We start from the raw sequence: 20,460 nt of genomic DNA on the forward strand, positions 1-20,460 counted from the left end.
TCCTTCGACAGCTCTTTGGTCTTCACCATAGTGGAGTTTGGAGTGTGACTGTTTGAGGTTGTGGACAGGTGTCTTTTATACTGATAACAAGTTCAAACAGGTGCCATTGATACAGGTAATGAGTGCAGGACAGAGGAGCCTCTTAAAGAAGAAGGTACAGGTCTGTGAGAGCCAGAAATCTTGCTTGTTTGTAGGTGACCAAATACTTATTTTCCACCATAATTTGCAAATAAATTCTTTCCAAATCAGCCAATGTGATTGTCTGGATTTGTTTTCTCATTTTGTCTCTCATAGTTGAGGTCTACCTATGATGCCAATTACAGGCCTCTCTCATCTTTTTAAGTGGGAGAACTTGCACAATTGGTGGCTGACTAAATACTTTTTTGCCCCACTGTATACCTGATTTTGCACAGCCCTGCCACCCTGTAGCAGTATGTCTCCTATGGGGCGGTGAGAAAGCGGTTAATTTATATAAAGCTGTGAGGGGTTAGAATCTTTTGTCAAGTTTTTATTACTGCCTATGTCTCCTCTGTGGTGATTTTGGCTTTAGAAATAATTTAAATGTAAGACTGTAAGCAGATAACCACTTTAAGCTCCGTCTTTGTTACAATAATTCACCTACTTGCCTCCTGTGCAGGGTCTTTGGCTTCCCAGTCCACTACACAGATGTTTCCAACATGAGCCGTTTAGCCAGGCAAAGGCTTCTGGGAAGATCCTGGAGCGTCCCCGTCATCCGCCACCTCTTCGCCCCTCTAAAGGAATTTTTTGCCTGCGTTTAACTCAAGGTAAAAGGGACCTGAAGCTGACCTTCCTCTCCCGCCCCCCCCCCCTCCCCTCCACCTACCCCAACCCGACCTTCCAGCTCCCCAGAACCTTTACCAACCCTCACCGAGTCTCACAGCTCTACCAGAGGACGGATTGAAAACTGGGAAAGCATCAATCACCCGGTGGTAGAATCCGGACCACCAGCGACCAGGAGCAGCTGGGAGCGTCTAATATCCGAATGGACACTTTTACGTAACTTCTCGTTCCATGTTACACTCTCCTTTACATATGTCTAAGTTTATTTTTTTAAGTTTTTACTTTGATATTTTGTAGGGGGAGGGGGGAATATTTGAACCCCCCCACAGCCCCGTGTTTTAGTACCATTGGAGCCTGTGGGTCTTATTTAAGACGTCACCATGATGTGTGCGCAGGTTCCAGTTTTAAATTTTAGTGCAGTTTAGGGCAGGGTCGGGCAACCTCGAACTGAGGAACTACAGGGTCCACCAGTCATTGGAGGGCTCTCACGTTCCCCCTAGTTTTTTTTTTTTTTTTTTTTTTTTTTTATGTTTTTGTTCTCTTCTGCCCCGGTGCTAAGCGTTTTAGATGTTCATGTTTAGTTTTCTAGGTCTTTTAATGTGCTTTACCCGCTTTCCTGCCGAGGGGTGCCTGGAAAAAGTGGCTGCAAAGAGGTTTAAGTAAAAAACTACAGCGCAATGCAAAACCAGACCGCAGAGCCACAGCTCGCGTACAGGAAATCCAAACATACCTAGCAGCACAAACATATGGTGGTCTACGCGAATCGCACATTGTGTAACCCGAGACTTTCCTTCTTTAGCACACCGAGGCCGCGTCTTCTAACCAGAGACAGGTGCACTTTAGCAGACGTAGCCTCCCGATGTCGTCATACGATGTCTGTGTCTTCATAGTCTGGTTCAACATTTCAAGCGATGAGTAGAAAAACAAAAAAAAAAAGAATACAGATTTATTTCATTTCAGATATTTTCATGCAGGATAATTGTTACAATGTTGGCGAAAATTACTCATTTTTTTTTTTAAACAGTATTTCAGGTGCCCCGTGCCTCTTGGCCAGGATAAAGCAGCTCTTGCAAACAGCTCAGACCTCTAACACTGTTTACAGATATACTGTATGTGGAATCACAGGATATATAAACTCTGCAAGTGCGCGCGTGTCATCTTATTCTGTATTCTCTGGTCGCAGCCTGGTGTCCCATATCCCATTGGCTTTGAGGTCCTATAACGGTGCTTATATCTTATTATATGATGTGATCTTCCTTAGTTTGCCATCTCCTGGACCAATCACAGCCACTGGAAGGATTACCAGGCCACACCTATAGAGAATCATCAAAAAACACATTGGACTTGTGCTGTAGAAGCCCTACTCTTGACACACATATATTGTTGTCTTTTGCTCTATAGGCATCCATGTTGGATTTCATGGCTGTTGCCAGAATGTGACAGAATATGTCTCTGGCACATCCTGAAACAGTTTAGCCGATGGCACAAAAGAGGCAGCCATGTTTGTTTGTCTCACTAGGTTAAGTCTTGTGTTTATAACTGAACATGTGCACGTACTTGCAGAGATGACATATACAAATCATGGTACTGCTTACTACTACTGTACAACAACTTCACATGGTGCTTTCCAAAAGTGGGATGATTAAAAACATTGGCATCCATGGTGCCTTAGCTAAACGCTGTGCGGAGAACTTGTTACCCCTTTGAACTTGCACAATGACTTGGTGCTTCTATACAAGACACGTGCCTAAAAACACAGGGAGATCCACTGGAGCTTGGAAGGCAAGAGATACAATGTCACCACAGACGATAATCTCTTTTCCGGTCGGTGTTTTACATTCAGGCCGGTGTCCAAAACACAAAGCGTTCTTTCAGGCAGAGTAGGTGAGCAGATTCATAACCGTAGGCAAGTTGCCACAGTCTGGACAGCATGGAGCTACAGCCCCCCAGTACCCCAGGAGCTACATGTGGACTTTAGGGGGTTTATTTACTAAAGCTGGAGAGTCCAAAATCAGACTCACTTCTGCATAGAAACCAATCAGCTTCCAGGTTTTATTGCCAAAGCTTTATTGAACAAGCTGAGGTTAGAAGCTGATTGGTTTCTATGCAGAAGGGAGTCTGATTTTGGACTCTCCAGCTTTAGTAAATAAACCCCTAGGTGTCATTGAAGACATGACATGCTTTATTAATAAAAGGACCATTCCAACCAAAACTGGTATTTAAAGTGACCCTTTACTTTTTCCATAAAAAGCAAAGTAAAAGTTTAGCCCCCGCCCCTCCTTTTTCCCAGCATCATATAATTACCTCTCCTTGCCCTCTGGACACTACATTGGACCAGAGGAGCAAAGTAAAATACCCACTACTTTTGGGTATAGGGGAATATGTGACTTACTCCCTCCTCACCTATATGTCAGTGTTGGTGTCTTATTATTGGCATAGCACTGTCACATGAGTGGGGGGGAGTCCATAGCCATGTGTGAGATCCAACACGTTGGTTTGGATCTTGCACAGGGCTTTCTCTCCTTGATTCTGATGACTGAATGGAGCAGTGGAGAACTGGTAGTACATGCTGCTGGGTGGGTGGGGAGGTGGGTGAGTAAAGTCACCCTGCTCCGCATAGACACCGGAGAGGATTATTTTAAAAGACATTTCCATTTGAAACTGATATAGTTTTGGATAATTGCATATTTCAGAGACTCCAGTGGTAAAAGATTTCCTGAAAGTAATTTATGGTTCTGTCTCTCCAACAAAACCATAAGAAGGATGTGTTGCAGCTGAAGCCCGCTCCCCCCACCGGTGTACCATATACATTGTTGGGGTATGACACCATCATTTTTCTTTGTGTTGGCCAGTTTGGAATTTTGAAGCAGATTTCTTTTCTCTGGAGTTCTCTAGAAATATAACAATCCAGTACATGATTTAATTTGACATGAGGTGCATAAACTTCAAATATCCATATGGGTGGGGTTGGCCTTTAGGTTATGATTGAATTCTGGATAAATCACAAGATGATGAAACACTCCATCTAAGTTTTTTTGGCTTAAGTTTCTTCTGGCCTACCATGGAGTCTCATCTTTTGCTGCATAACATGTAGAAAACGAGTATTACAACAGGATTGAGACACAATGCTAATGGACATGGTGTCTGGGTGGAGCTTGGAACTTGGCATGAAGACATAACTACTACAGTCCCTTAGGAATGTAGGAAACCAGGGGAAGTACATGCAGTTGGCTTCCACCCAAAGCCAAAATATTTGTTTTGTCTGGACTGTCCTTTTAGAACTAGAGCATGGGAACCCTAAACACATCCCATCATACAAAGCTGTATTTAGGGAAGGTCAGAGAAGATATCCTTTGTCAGCCATTTCCATGGTGCTTTATAGGAAACAGCCTTACATTTCATTAATACTTCTGTCTGTCTAGCTGAAAAAACTGGTGCTATTTCATATTCCATTCATGTATTATGTTTTAGATGGTCATTCTGCTTAAAAAGTGATATTTTGTTGTTTGGTGGAAAATGGAATTATCTACCTGGCCTTGTACCTTTTAGGGAAGCATAACTACACTGTTTCCATCGCCACCAACCAGTCTTGGCCATTATCCATCCCGTTTTCATCATCACTAACCTGTCTTGGCCATTGATTATCAGATTCATGTGTTTTGAAGAGCACAGGTGGGAGAGAGATCCCAGAAGACAAAGAACAGAAATGGGTGGTTCAGGCCAACTTCCTCTAACCTGAAATATCACATTTTTTGGTGGACTGTCTCATTTAAACATTCCTGCCAATTACAGCCGGTAGTGCCACTTTGAAGTATTAGCTCAAGGTTAGGCATCAGACAGTATGGCTGCCAGTATAGTGAACTGAATCACTTCCAGATTATCTCTTACCAGCTCCATGTTAGGTACAAGCTGTATACGGTGCCTTATTGCCAACAAGCTCACATTTTACTGGCGCCAACATTCCTTCCTTCTCAGTCCAAGAGATTCTGGTGAGCTGCCAAGCTGACGCCATGGCAAAAAAGATGCCAACTTTGCCGTCTCCGGCCTGTATGTTCAAGTGTCTCCAAACTATGCAATAAATGCAGACGTTCCATCAGGTTTGCAAGCCTGTGGCACAATGTAAGGCAGCGGATCGTCTGGTCTTTGCTGGTGGTAGCTAGTCTTGCACCGTCAGTCTACAGAAGGTGTAGTAGTTACACCACTAAGGACCAGCTCTGGTGCTAGCTGTCAAGAATGACATCCAGTTACTGTATTCCCATGGTGCTTACTCTTACCAGAGCTTCCATCAGAGCTACTCAGGCGATATCAGCCCTCAAAGCACCGTTGGTGGGAGGATCAGCCATGTTTTTAGTCATCCCCGAACCGCAAACAACCCAAGCTGCATTTTTTACAACTATTTATACACAAGGTCTTCAGCAGACACTGGCCACCCCCGACATCAGAAGGGGAAGCCAATGTTTCTTTTTGGTTTTCAGACTCACTAAAACTGGGATTGTAGAATTTTAGAGTTCAGGAGAAGGCATCTGGGCCTCTAAAGAGAGTCAGAGGCCTTGTCCTTCTATGCTGATATTTTATAGAGTATGTAACCTTGTCAGAGCTCCTCTGATTCTTCTCGCTTACAGTAATCTCAATTATCAGTGGTGTTTTGTGTTGTCAGGGGGTCAAAGCCCCTCCACTCTTTTATCCATTGTATATGATGTGAACATTTTTGATTTTGTGTCCAATTACTTGATGTAGACGGGGCTGTGCTCTAAACACTCAGACTCTACTAAATATAACTTTCTTTATACCTATGACCATCCACCATTGTCTTTTACTGCCCCGGATTCCACCATTGATGGCTCCGAGCTGGGGAAAAAGTCCTTGCTCTATGGCTGAAAGGATGTACAGGTCTTCTCCACCATTGCTATGGAACATATAGAATGGAGTCACTCGAGTCTTTTATCTCATGCCAGAACACTCAGGTATATTGTTTTTTTGTCAGTGCTTCTTAAACAGTATGGACAATGTTTTGGGCTTCATGCTGAACATCCTGAAAATCATTTGGCATATTTCAGTATTGGTTCTTTAAATACTTTCTGAGTGAGCTTCTTAGATCAAGATTGGCCAATGAAAAAAAAGTGACATAAAACTAAACATACTTGGAGGAATCTGATAACTATTTGGTTGACTGATGTACTTAGCGTTCTCACTATTACAGGGAACGTTTGGGTATCTTAGAATTGTATGAGTTTTTTTTTTTTTTGTTTTTTTAACTTGGTAAACCCCCTCACAACTATAGAAAAAGTTTAGTTCATCCTAAAGAGACAATTTCTAATCCTATTTGCTGACCGTGCAAAAATGTCCCAAAAGCCCACAGAAGCAAACACATTGAGGCTGCTGGATAAATCACCATGCTCTATATGGTACTTGTCCCTAGTATCTAATATTAGAATGGCCATGGTGTCCCACAGAGCTGACATGCTTGCATATACCAAGCAGAACCATGACCATGTTTTTCTGCAGAGCTGTCCTGCTTACATGTCCCGAGCCATACCATGACCGTGTTTTTCTGCAGAGCTGTCCTGCTTACATGTCCCGAGCCATAACATGGCCATGTCTTGAGCTGTGCCACCTGCAAAGGGGAGGTTTAGCACTTATTCAGCACACTGCTCTGGATAACAGGTCTTTATTTCTTATTTTTGAGACCTGACACAAAACATATGCTAACCTGACCCAGTGGGCATCAAACAGTGCTTCAACTTACGCTCCAACTCTGATACATCCAAGGCATTTCACTTTTCACTGAAGGTTATGTGGTCAACAGAGACCTTGGGTGGGGTGTACTGTGGAGCACATTAAATGTGACCACAGCCTTCGAGGTTTTGGGGCTCTCCAGGGATTTCTGGGCACTTTTTTCAACAGAGGTAATGTTGCTTTTGTAATTATGCTAAGGCTTTGTGTGAGCACTCAAACATCAGACATTTTTGCTCTTACCCTCTGAAGCACGTCACAGACATCAAAAACCATATAATCCAGTATAGTTAAACCCAACATTTAAAAACTCTACCAGAAGAAACTACTAGGACTTTTAGGATACCATACCGACAACAACCATAACAAAATTCTTTTAAATATCTTTATTACATAACATTAAAAAAACATGATTGTCGTACAAAAAACCTGAGCAAGGAAATGCTCCCTACAAACTTGTACAATTACATAATTTGTCAATAAGAAAATTATCCTGGGAGGGATAAGCTCCATAATTTCATGGTATGCCAGTGAAGAAATTATACTTTGATATAAATAGCTCCAACGCGTTTCACAGGACAAAGACCGCTTCCTCAGGGAGATCTGGCATACACTGCATAGTGTACCGCTACCGGATTTATAATGTGGTTTTTGTGTTTTTGCTTTTTTGATGTTCGTTATGATTTTGTTTGTGATCCTAGAAATATATGCCAGATCTCCCCGAGGAAGCAGGCTTTGTCCTGCGAAACGCGTTGGAGCTATTTATACCAAAGTATAATTTCTTCACTGGCATACCATGAAATTGTGGAGCTATTCACACCCAGCATAATTTTCTTGTTGGCGTATTATGTAGTTGTATATGTTTTCAGGGAGCATTTCCATTCTTGGTTTTTTTTGTACTACCCTCGTGTTTTTAATGTTATGCAATTAAGATATTTCAAATAATATTTTTTTGGTTGTTGTCAGTACGGTACCCTAAAAGTCCTAGTAGTTTCTTTTGGTAGGATTTTTATATTTTTCAATGTCTATTCAATAAAGGACGTGTTACAAGTAAAACCCACAAGGTTGAGACCATTTTATATGTGTCTCCATCCCTTTTTCTCCATATCCCTATAGTTAAACTCAACGCTGTTAAAACATTTCAGATTACAAAGTATTGTTCAATTTCTGTTTACATTATTTCTTGATAAATAAAAAAAAAAACACATTGTAAAGTGCTTTCTTTATAATGATATAAAACACATTAGTTCCTGGGATCTCTGAAACTTCTGCATTAATAGGGGGCAGACCACTCTACTCTGTTAAGGGGGGAGTTTAGTAAATGTCCATCTGTTCAATATTTTGGAATATTTCAAAATGCTTTTTATCTTAATTGGCTTTCTTGATTTCAGCTATGCTGTGTCTTGAAACAAGTTCATCCATTCACTTTCCATCAGTCATGGAGCACCGTTTCCTTCGCTGTGGCTGCATTAGCTGACGGGCAGCCTAAACATCTGATCACAGTGATTCAGGAAAGAAGTTTAGTTGAAGAATTGGGAGCATATGGCTGTCATAGGCAGGCCATGTGCTTCCATGTTAAACTGGCACCTGTTCATGTTCGAACAGTATCACCTGCACTGAATGGCCTGTACAAGACTGGCGCTGCTTTTACCACAATAATATATACAGCGGGGAAAATAATCATTTGATCCCCGGCAGGTTTTGTAAGTGAGAAATGGTCTATAATTTTTTTTATCATAGGTGTATTTTAAATGATAGAGACAGAATATCAACCAAAAATCCAGAAAAAAACACGATAGAAAGGGTATAAATTGAGTTGCCGTTCAATGAGTAAAATAAGTAAATGCAAACCTGGTAACCAACAGCAAGAAATGTCTTACCTCCGTGCTTGCCTACACGGTTTCTCCACCAAGTACTAATGCAGGCCATAGACGGGTCAAAAACCGGACATTTAAAAAAAGCGAAAAATCGGTTGTTCAATAGGCCAACGTTACCACCAATGGTAAAAAAAATTGGGCGATTTTCGTCCCGTCTACGTCCCGCATTTAATTACTTATGTCCCTTACAGAGAGCTCTGCTATCATATATGACATGAAAAAGTATTGCGGTTGCAACAATGTATCCATTTCGGATACAGATGGTTTTATTCGGATACAAATAGATACATTGTTGCAACCGCAAAACTTTTTCTTGTCAAATATAATAGCGGACTGGAATTCTTCTTTTTCTTCTTCTTTTTCTTCTTCTTGCACGTCACGGCTCATGTGCAGATTTTTTATCGGTAAAACGATCGGCCGATTTGCCCATCATTGCTGGGAAAATCGGCCGATTTTTTTCCAACTTTACCGATAAAAAAATGTGCCAAAACCCCGAAAAACGGCCAACCAATTAACCCACTAACGGTGCGAAAATTGGCTGATTTTTTTTTTCAGCTGAAAAATTGGCTGATTTTCGACCTGTCTATGGCCTGCATTAGTCATGTTTTGCTCTGGGATTAAATACTTGTTTTACTCACTGAACTGCAACTCAATTTATAACATTTGGATCATGTGGTTTTTATTTTCTGGGTTTTTGGTTGATATTCTGTCCCTGTCATTTAAAATACACCTATGATAAAAATGATAGACCCTTCATTTCTTTGAAATTGGGAAAACGTACAAAATCTGCGGGGGATGAAATAAATATTTTCCCCGCTGTATAGGGGTGAAGCCTGTGGTGGGCTAACCTGATGCTGGTCATACATCCTTATCTACATGAAGGTCAGGCAATGCCAGAGACACATTAGCATCGTGACCGTGACGTTTGGCAGCACGTGGTGCCCGGTGTTCTCAATTGTACCGTTATCCTGTAACAGTCAGTTCATTTGGAATCATGGATGGGTAAATCCTTTAATATAGTAAGTACATATTGTATATGTCAAATGAGATGTAGACAAAATTTAATGTCTATAATTGTGTAAATATGTTTAGTCAGATAGGGTTTTTTTTTTTTAAGTAGAAAAATTCAAGCGTTTACCTGAAACGTCTGCAAAAGACAATTCAGGCATTACATGCTCCAAAGTTGGGCTTTTATGTGTCTTCTGTCTGTCTGCAGACTGACCAGACATTAGAACTTCAATAGTCGTCCAAGGTATGTGTTAATATTTGTATGCATATAGAAAATGTTACAATAAAGTGGTTATAAAGCCTGAAGGTTTTTCACTTTCATGCATTCTATGCATGAAGGTAAAAAACCCTTAGAGTGCAGCTCCCCCCGCAGCCTCCCTAATACTTGCCTGAGCACGATCCAGCCATGTGCACGAGAGCTGAGGCTCTCCCGGTACTCTGACTAAGACACAGCAGCAGAAGCCATTATCAATCACAGCCAGTGAGGAGGGGACAGGGTGAGCCACACTCTGTGTGTCCCATAGACACCCAGGTGGCTGGGGAGCGAGCATGTACGTGTGCCCCCAGAGCAAGCAGCTCGTTCAAGGGGCATGGGGAGATCCAAAAAATGTCGGCGGGGGACCCGAGAAGAGGAGGATCGGGACTGCTCTGTGCAAAACCACTGCACACAGCAGGTAAGTATGTTGAATTTATTATTGTAAAGAAAAAAACGGCTTTAAAACCACTTTATTCAGTGAGAAATATATAAATGACAGGGTGCATAGAAACAAATTAAGCTCTTGATGGCCCTTCAATGTTATATGGAACAAAATAATTATTGCTGTGCCTGGCAGGTGTCATAATGATTGCAGATAGTGCTCATTAACACTTTTTATATAGATATAAAGGCTACATGTAGAAGTAGGAGTTGCCAGGATTTATTCAGGTTCAGAATAAAAGCAGAGTAGTTCTATGTAATCTATAGGACCTCTTTAGATAAAATTTAGATGTGTGAGACAGACAGAAGAGTTTATTTGGTATCTATTCACTGTATGCTGCAGTGTCATCCCTAGGTACTGTGGTATGAGAAGTATTTAAACTAAAGAAAACTGCGCTTAGTGCAATAATTCAAAAAATGATTCAGAAAAATTATTAACAAATTATTATCTATGTACAGCAGCACTCAAAGACACCAGAATACAAGTCCATAAACCCGCTCTGCAATATTGTTGCACTGTACCATTAAATCAAAAAATAAAGTGAAATAAAATGAACGTTCAGATAAATGAAAAACGTTAAATAACGTGTCAGCACCTCCGAGTAACTATATAGTCCACAAATGTCCATCCACGTGACTAATCAACTCAACATCCCCTGGTGAGCTCCACCACCATTGCCACAAACAGCCTCTTACCAGTCAGAAAGACCCCAAATTATAGGGGGCTTATTGTGCTCACAAATACATGAGATTAGATTTTCTGTAACAAAATATATCCTAAGACATGGAAACCACAGGGCACACCAACAAGGACAGATTGAATCCCCTCACCTGCTCCGCATGCATCAATTCGGCAAGAGAAACAGATAACATCCCTTAGTGTGAAACTGCCAACTTTAATGGTCTATAAACTGTACATCTACTTGCAATCCTATGTGTGTAAAGGGCACATCAAAAACTAGCTCCGGTGTGCGCAATAAAGTCAGGCTCTGCTCCCACGCTTTTTGTCCCATTAGATGTTCTCAGAGGGCCAGCTGCCATAGAATCTCATAGGATGGTGTAGATCTACAGTTTATAGACCATTAAAGTCTATATATATATATGAAATTTAAGTCACACCAGGACTTTTGAGTTTATATAATAAAAGAACAATTTTCAAGAAGTGGAAACTGCATTTATTTTTTGACATACTCCCCTGCTACATTTACTGTATATACTTATCCCAGCATCTAACGTATGCCTGGAAAGCTTTGGCATAGGAAGATTTGTCAGTACACCTGAACCATCCTAGGACATCCGGCTTCACTTCATCATCATTGTGTTCACTGTTCCCACAGAAAGATTTGTCTCTTGTGCAACTTCAAGACAGGTTATAGATCGTTGATACAGGATCAAGTGTTCATGCACAGAATGTTCACAGGAGTGATTGATGTGGGCTGGGAACCACCACGGCTGGGATCCTCACTGATGAACGTACGGCCATCTTTGAAATGTTTACACCATTCAAATGTCTTACTGCGGCTGAGCGTCTCATTACAGTCCTGTGCTTGAAGTCTTCTGTAGACCTCCATGGGTTTTACACCTTTGTAAAAGAAACCTTTATCACCACACGCTGTTCCATGCATGCACTAACACTGATCTCTGCCATCTTGATTAGCGGTCTCTGGACTGGCCCGCAACATGTGCACCGCCAATCTGTAATAGGACACACTTGCCACTTAGTGTCCCTTTTTATACTGGTAAAATTGAAATTCCTGGTTTGACTTGAATATATATATATATATACACACACGGGCGGACTGACCATTTGGAAACTCAGGCACTGCCTGAGGGCCCGGGGTCAGTAGGGGCCCCATGAGATGCATAGGCTTTTTTGAGTTTGGGCAAGGACACAGGGGCCCCATGAGTTGTCAGTCCGCCCCTGTATATGTGTATATATATATATATATATATATATATATATACACACACAGTATATCACCAGGAGATTTTGAGTTGATTAGTCACTTGGATGGACTTTTCTGGATTATAACACAGGAATATTTTTACTGGGAGCTGTTGACACATTATTTATTTATGTAACTTTTTTCATTTATCGGAACATTTCATTTTATTTCACATTATTGTTTTATTTGGTGTAACCTCTCAAATCCAGAGATTTGGTAAAATCGTGTAAATCCAAATGAGAGTTCTTACAGTGTACAGATGCATGAACACTGGAGTCATCGTTACCAGTTTATTCGGGTGTCTAAAAATACCTAATAATATAATATAAGATTATGTGACTGTAAAAAATAAACATTCATACTTGCATTGCCTGATCATCTATATGTCTGCAATGTGAGAATGCCCCAAGATCTGGCCTCAAGGCCAGATGTACATCACTGGAGCCTGTAGGCACACAAGTCAAAAGAAGATTGCTAGGATCCTCTCTTCTACACAGAACACCACCTATCTTCTATCCTGGTTTAGAAGAATTGATGCAATGGTCCTGATTCTTCAAGTTGCAGTAGTGCTCAAGGCATGCTTCATGCTAAACTGGCTATTTAAGCTTTGTAGTCAATGTTCTACTATTACATGAGAGCCATTTTTCATTCCTGAAGTGCTAATGCAGCTTAATGAAAGGAATAGTGTGTGAAAAAAAAAACATTTATGATTATATCTACTGACGATGGGGAAAAACACATGCCTGGACAGAAACTGCTGTCTTTTTTTCCCTGCCACCTGTAGGCAATGCCTTCTGTGGCTACTGTTAAATCCAACTTTGGGTCTTGTATTGGGAAAACAATGGCACTCATCTAGGAAAATTTAGCTGACCGACTCTTCTCTTGTAATTGTTTGCCAGTTAAATGAGATTTTTAGGCACCATGTTGACCACAGGTTGTCCATCTTCTACTGATGGAAACAGGTTGTGTTAGGTTCACCTAACAATTGCCTAGCCATTAATTCCAGTTTTTCCTGAAGATTTCAAAGACTTAACCAGGCCAGCTAAAAGGCATAATTCCACTAGCTGTTCTGGTCTTCTTGATACAATTGGGTGGTGTTTATATAACATATTCATCTCTATTGGACCCCCCCAACAACCTAACACCAGATGCAGTAGTGGTTCTCAATGTATTCTTTTAAAAGAAGGTACTAGATTCCTGTCTCACATGCTGACTGTCTGGCTTCAATCCTTTCTCAGTCGCTGACCTAGCACAAGCATACAGATCAGGAGAAAAGGCCTAATCTGCATACTTTTTCTTGTTGTTGCCTTATTTAGAGTTATCCCTAGGGACGATCCCATAAAAGGCTATGTAGATCAACTACATCAGTGGCTGGCAACATTGGTCCGTAGGATGCAGATAAGTATACCTCTGGGGTGGGTCTTAAGGTCAGGTGGTTGGGTGCAGAAAGGATATGCTTGCCCTTTTCCATTTATAGAAGTTGAACTATAGCTTCCATGAATAAAAAGCGTTATATAAATGGAGGACCAGTAGATGAATAAAAGGTCTCCTTCCTCCATTCACGGAACCCTTTTCATTCCTGAAAGCTGTAGTACACCTTCTGTGAATGGAGGAGGGGGGGCAGGAAAGGTGGGCATAGTTGGCACTCTTGATGAGTGCCTGTAACAAGTCTCTCAGCTCTATTAGCCCATGCAACACTGGAAGATTACAGCTGCGGCATATAAAAGGGGAGCAAAAAATACAGCATTTCAACTATGACAATCAGCACCAGCCCAAAGGACACTTCAGATTCAATGTAAGTTCCATCCCTTGTGTTGATTAAAAAAAAAAAGTTTTAAATAAACGTAGGCTTTAATATAACACACATGAAAGCACAATGATGCACACGAAACCATGAATTTCCAGAGATGAAGTACAGGCTTTGCAGAGTTTATTACTTGTAAAGCCAGGACCTCACTTTCATAGCATTTATGCATTTGGATTTATGCTGCATTGTTTCAGTGTCAGGTGTGCGTTCAGTCGGTGACAGGTAAGGCTTTGTAAAATATTGGTTAGAAGAGATAGCATCACATACCCTATATGAGCTTGTAGGATATCCTGCTCTGAAACCGTAGGCATTACTATGTTGACCCCTCTCCCTTGGCAATAACAGTCTCCACTCCTCTGGAAAAGCTTTGGAGTGTCTCTGTGGCAAATAATTGAGGTCCGGTAGTGTTGTTAGGCGGGAAGACCTGGTTTATAAGCCACATTCCAATTCATCCCAAAAATATTCAGTAGGGTTGAGGATCTTGGGTTCCTCCACACCAAGCTCATCAAGCTATGTCTTTATGGAGCTGGTGTTGTTTATGAGGGGGAACAGAAATAGGGCCTTCCCCAAATTGTTACCAACATGGCGGAAGAGCGATATTGTCTAAAAGTCTTTGTATGCCGTAGCATACTTAGTACCTTTCACTGAAAATGACTGAACCTTATCATTTGGAGGGGTCTCAACATACATTTGGCCATATAGTAGGTGTGATGGTCTTTATTTAGCTGGAGGGAGAGATTAACTGCTGCCAAACTTCACTCACAATGAATCTCTAGTGATGTTTGCAGAACCCGGAGTGTTTGCACAAGGAGGGTGGGCCATAGATTGGCGAGTCACGTAGCAGGTGTAAAGCCAACACAGACCGGGGCTGCTACAATACGAATTCCTTCCAACACGCTTAGCATCTTAACATTTTTACATTCCTAGGGGGATGAATCCCACCAGGACAATGCACTTTGCTGTATTACCTTTTTTGCGTACTATTACAGCTGTTGTGGACTTGAAGATTCAGGAAGTTAGCCCGTTACCTGCAGCATGCATGACTCAATTACTGATGTGAGTCAGTGACTTCTCATGTTGAATGTAGTAAAGCTTGCTGGATACGTTGTCACTTGTCCGTTATGGCTACATGAGAATTTATTTTTGGCAGAATTGAGCATTTTGTAATACTCTGAAATATTTGTCTTTACTGGACCTTAATATTTTGAAAGTTGGGCCATCAGTGTGTAAAAAGAAACCTCTCCTGAGAAAAACAGAGAGGTAGCCATTGCTCTAGACTTCTGATTGTCATGCTAATTCAGTGGCTTCAATACTATGAGTCACTGGCCCAGAACCAGTATGGAGACAAGGATTTAAGACTTTGTATCTGCTGAACCGGCCAAGATTCGAACCATGTATAGGCAGGCTGAATGTTCCTAGCTGGTCGATCAATCAACATAGATGCAACCAGCCTGCTGGATTTTACATGCGATTATCGCTAGCGACTAGTATAGCTGCTAGCAATAATAACTGTCTTCTCCCGGCTGGCGCAATGGAGGACTTCCCCTGTCAACTCTTATTGTGTGACCCGTGGTTGCAGGAAAGAAATTTTCTCCATGTATGGGCTGCTTTTTCTTTGGTTTTCTGGATCTGCATATTTGTACTGGGTCACTCAAAGTATTGAAGCCATCCGATCAGGATGACAGACCAACAATTAACATTTTTCAGAAGGAGATCAGCAAAGGCAGCCACCTTATCTTTTCTCTAATAAAAACGATATGTTTACTAAAAGGTGGAGCATGGCCACCTGAAGAAAAACAGTGTTTTATATGTTATCCTTTAAATGACCCCCCACCAGTTCTCAGGACCCCCTACAAACGTCTAACACTCTCCTGTCCCCATTTCTGGTAGATCTTCATAGAGAGATGCACAGCTGCCACTGCAATGTCCCCAGATGCATGGAATATCTATGATTATGGAGGGGTCATCTATTATGCATCTCCACGGTAAACAGCATTTCTATAAAAAAAGGAGCTTCCACGGAAGCAGCCAGTGTGGAACCTTTGATAGAGAACTTACTTTTGTGTCTTAAAAATAATTACGTTTTAGATCCCTCCAATTATGTGCAGTGAAATCAGTTGCCCAACCATTCTATACACAGTACAATCCAATCATAATACAAGATTTCTAGATCTCAGGGCAGTTGTTCGAAGATTTAGTAATAATTCAGACGTACGGGAGAATGTTTTAAGCATGCATTCCCTCTATCATAGACAAGTCTGAGGAATGCAGTAACGCCTTCTAATCAAGTCGGTGTGAACCAGGCACATTTCTCAACACACAGGCAGCCAACCAGCAGCAGGGGATTATATTACATCATCTGTTGAATGGGAGGTATCTATTGTTTGTGGACCTGAAGTGATCAGAGCGTTTCCAAAATTCTTCAGGGAAATTTTTTTATGTGGGTGTGTTGAAATGTGACAATTGGAGTTCTATGTTAACGAGAAGCTGTATTACGTAGGCCAGTTTCACTGCTATGCATTGTGGCAATGTGCTATGCACCTGTTAGCGTGGTGTGATACCTTTTCAACGGCCCCCCAAAATACAAAAAAAAAAAATCATTTGTGACTCAACTGAATGGGTTACCTTAATGCATTGCACATTAGCATAGGCCATATGCAGATAACTTGCTGTGCATGGCCAAACCAAGTGTAACCTTCTCTCTGATTTGGAACATATTCATTGACAGTTGGAGAAAAGAGAACTATCAATGTAGATAAACACAATCTTCCTACTCCTTTTCCGAAGATCAGATCTTTATATCCTTGAAGAAATCCCCCCACCATGATCCTTTTTTAGCCAATGCTGGTATCACTGTATCCCTGAGCCTCGTAGGGGGCCACTTAGTTTGAATATCACCTGTGTGTTCGGCATGTTAAAAGACTCAAGTGTTGATGTAAGAAGCCTGTACTCTTATCCAATTATTGTATCCGCTTTGTGTTTTGCTGGAGGAAGATCTTGACAATCAGCTATGTAGCCAGATTCCCATGGTCAATAGTACCATGGTCTGTGGATATTAGTAAACAGTGTGGCCTTAGCTCCCCAAAAGATGGGCAGATATTAGGGGTCTTCACAAAATCTGCCAATCCAGTGTTGGACAAATCTGGTATTTTCAGGGTCTTCACCTCAGCTACAGAGCTAGTTTGTCAGCATTTAATAAAACAAGGTTCAACTTTAACATTATACATTGACATAATCCAGAAAATTTACAAAAATTTCTTCCTACCACCAAACACTGCCTTTGTACAAAAACATTGATTCTCTTGTAATATAGTCTTATCAATCCTTTTTTTTTTTTGTTTTACTTTTAAAAATTAACAAAACACCAGAATCCCACCAGTGAGTCGCGTTCCTTAGGATGGTCTGCAACTCAGCCCCAATCTTGAGCCCAAAGTCCCTCATGAGACAGGCCGTTGGGAGTCTGAATGGTGCTGAAAAAATACTGTTTTTCACATTCTTTGCTTTATTTTTTCTTTTGGCACAGTCCTGAGTGAAAAAAAAAAACTAGAAAAACCTTAAAAAATAAAATGCCTAAGTTCCTTAAAATAAGCAGAAGGTGGGTGATGATTTTAAAAGGTGCTAAACATTTTATGAGAAATATATATTGTTAAATTAAATCTACTATCTGGTTGACGACTGTTTTTTTTTTTTTGTTCTGTTGTTTTCTTTATCTTCTTGGTTATATATTTTTCTCTTTTATTTTCTGAGGGGGAATTCTTCTAGTGCTGTTCCAAGAAGGCACTGTTATTTTACTCTTCTATATTATTATTATTAGGGGAAAAATAAAAAAGGCATTTTAACTTTGTACTTGAAATAAATACACAAAAAATCTTAAAAAAAAAGAGCAAGCAAAAGATTTTATGTGTTTTAGCCTAGACATTGAAATAGTTGGTGCTTTAACTCTTTGTGACAATGATGTATACTGAACTGAAAATTAAACTATGTAGAGCATTTGATAACTTTTACTGTTACATATGACAAATGTATCATGTTTTATCCATGTTAGAAGCCGGTTTCTGTTTTTTTATACCCCACATTCCATGCACACAGATACATACGTGTGTTTACTTTCCTTTTTACCATATTATGTCCTTTCATCCCCGTTTCAACCTGCCCATGTTATGACTGTGACTTCTATATGTGCGTCATGCTTACTCCAATTGCTTGACAGGTGATGACACCGAAAAATATAAAAAAAAACAAAAAAAATTAAAAATTAGTCAAACTGTGGTAGTCTGGCTGGAGATAAAAGCTGTTTCTTGTGCGTGTTGCTGAACAGATCGTATTTCCACATGTGAAGTTAGAATGTTTTAAGTGTCGAAGGCCAGAGTCTGAATCTCCGGTCTGCTATTATATAAAGCTACAGGTTTACAGCTTGAGCATTTGCCAGGTAAGCCTAGGGAGGTGAGTGACACAGGTGAACAACTGTCCAAAGAGCGTAGCATTTTAGTAAGAGTCAGCTGTGGCGGGAAAAAAAAAACGAAACATACAGTGGTGGCTTTGAATGTCGTCAATATATCTTGCATAGCATAAAAATAATAGCAACTGTTGGCAGCCTATATTTTGCCTGTCAGAAGAATGTGTTTGCGTCTTGAGGAACATTTCCCTATTTGTTCTTCCCTATCTGCATAGGATCTGGTCCACTTTTTTATATGAAACCTTTGGAAGGAGTTTATACCCAATACCTACTAACTTCTGTTTTGAAAACTTACAGACATTGCAATGGAGACTTGGCAAGTGAGGGTTCTTCTTATAATATAAACACAGCTACAAGAGTATAATGGTGTATCCCCTTTAGCTATCTCCAAAGAGATAAGCGTTCAAGTGCTATAAATTTAATGTACTCATTATCTTCAGAACTAGAATCTGGAATTTTAAATTACGATAAGAAAATTCAGAGATGTCATATAACTGCATAATATCTGGCCTTGCACTGTTTGCACAGTATAGAAAGAGGGCCAACGGGGGTTGAGCATTAGGAGTCCCTTTCCAGTAGACAGAAGTTTGAAATATATCTATGCTGAATATCTAATTTTACTCTTTATGTGTATATTAATCCACCCTATAACTGTTGGTCTGTTTCCATATTATTTGGTTGTTTTGTCTGCCAAAGAGTCATATGTCCATCAAGTTCTTCCAGCAGGGCTGCTGTTAGAAACCATGGGGCCCTATACAACCATAATGTCAGGGCCTAGCCTCCCCAACAAAAAAAACACAGTTTACTATGCTTCAGTTATAAATGAACACAGAGTGATCGGTACCGATCATTCATTGTGTTTATTCGGGAAAGGAAGGGGCTGGTAAATGTGACATTTATCAGACCCTTCCCCCACTCTCCATCCTGAAGGATTCTATTGTGTGCTTCCAGCTGTTGGTGGGAAGGGGAGGAGGGAAAGCACTTTGGGGGTGGGGCACAAAAGGGGGCCTGGGCAGCAGTGAGAAACATATGGTACATGGGATGAGGGGGCAATTATTGGGACCAATCCCCTGTATGGCTCTCTCTGCAGCAGCTGAAAGCCAGCAGGAGGCAGAGGAGAAGAAGCCAGCTTTCAGCTTCTGCAGAGAGAGCCATGCAGGGGATTGGTCCCAATAATTGTCCCAATGCTGTGCCAATCACCCTCCCTACCCACATCTAATTCACCCAGCTGCTAGCTCCCCCTGCTGGGCTGAGGCCCGTACAGCAGGACTGGTGCTACCCCCTTATCCAATAGTTATGGTCCAGAAGAACGCACAAAAGACAGCCAGTAGTGGCCAGATTTGTTTTAAGGAAAAAGAAAGAAAACCTTCCTTACATTAAGTGGGAATGTTAAATGGGAGGACCATTGGCTGCACCTCCTGATCATAATATATGGGGCTCAGCAGTTTCCTTGGTGTGTTGTATTTGAAGGCCCATTAACGCAAGAAGCATTGTTGTTTGGTAACTGTATGGGGCTAATACCTATCATAATAATATTCCGTATATGAATTCCTTCTTTTACGATTTTACAGGCCTCTATTTTGTCTCCACTTGTACATGCAGACCAAACTGTCCAGCAAATGTTACAAGCATTGGGACAAATGCCGGGGGATATAAAGATCGTTTTTTTGGTCTGAAACTTTTTTTTTCCAAAAACAAAAAGAAAATGTTGCTGTAACTGCTCAAAACATGTCAGCTGGAATTGGGCTTTAAAGTGAAACTAAACTTACCGATTTAACTGTTTCCCCCAGTTAGGCATGTTTTGAATGATAGTTGTTACAGTTATTAGTTGTGCCTATGTCATCTTTGAACCGAACTGGCTGGTGTCGTAGCCGATTGCATGCACAGCACCGAGGCAACCACACATCAAACAGAGACTAAGATGGCAGCTTCCTTGGCTTTAAAGGATGGAAGGGGTTTAGTTCCACTTGAATACATATGTTTCTTACTAAAATTCCACTTTGTAACAGGGTGACTACAGAAAACTGCCATTTACTAAACAAACAACATGACATTTGATTTGCAGAAGAAGCTTTCACCCTGTTTTAAGGAAATGGAAAATAACCGTTAGCGGCCGGATCAGTAGATAAAAAACA

At 40.9% G+C, this 20,460-nt stretch overlaps 1 protein-coding gene across 1 annotated transcript in view; it reads left to right on the top strand.

Moving 5' to 3' along the window:
• Positions 1–908, top strand: part of LOC149439394 (DNA (cytosine-5)-methyltransferase 3A-like) — a 449,390-nt gene extending 448,482 nt beyond the window's left edge. Inside the window, exon 23 of the mRNA XM_089659024.1 lies at positions 638–908. Within this exon, the coding sequence (XP_089515150.1) occupies positions 638–779 (142 nt within the window). The 3' untranslated portion in view covers positions 780–908. The remainder of the gene's footprint in view (positions 1–637) is intronic.
• Positions 909–20,460: the final 19,552 nt, after the last annotated feature.

The sequence above is a fragment of the Staurois parvus genome, unplaced genomic scaffold, assembly GCF_062004578.1.
Source record: "Staurois parvus isolate SC_StPar_1 unplaced genomic scaffold, SC_StPar_1.0 ptg001130l, whole genome shotgun sequence".
Taxonomy (NCBI): Eukaryota; Metazoa; Chordata; class Amphibia; order Anura; family Ranidae; genus Staurois; species Staurois parvus.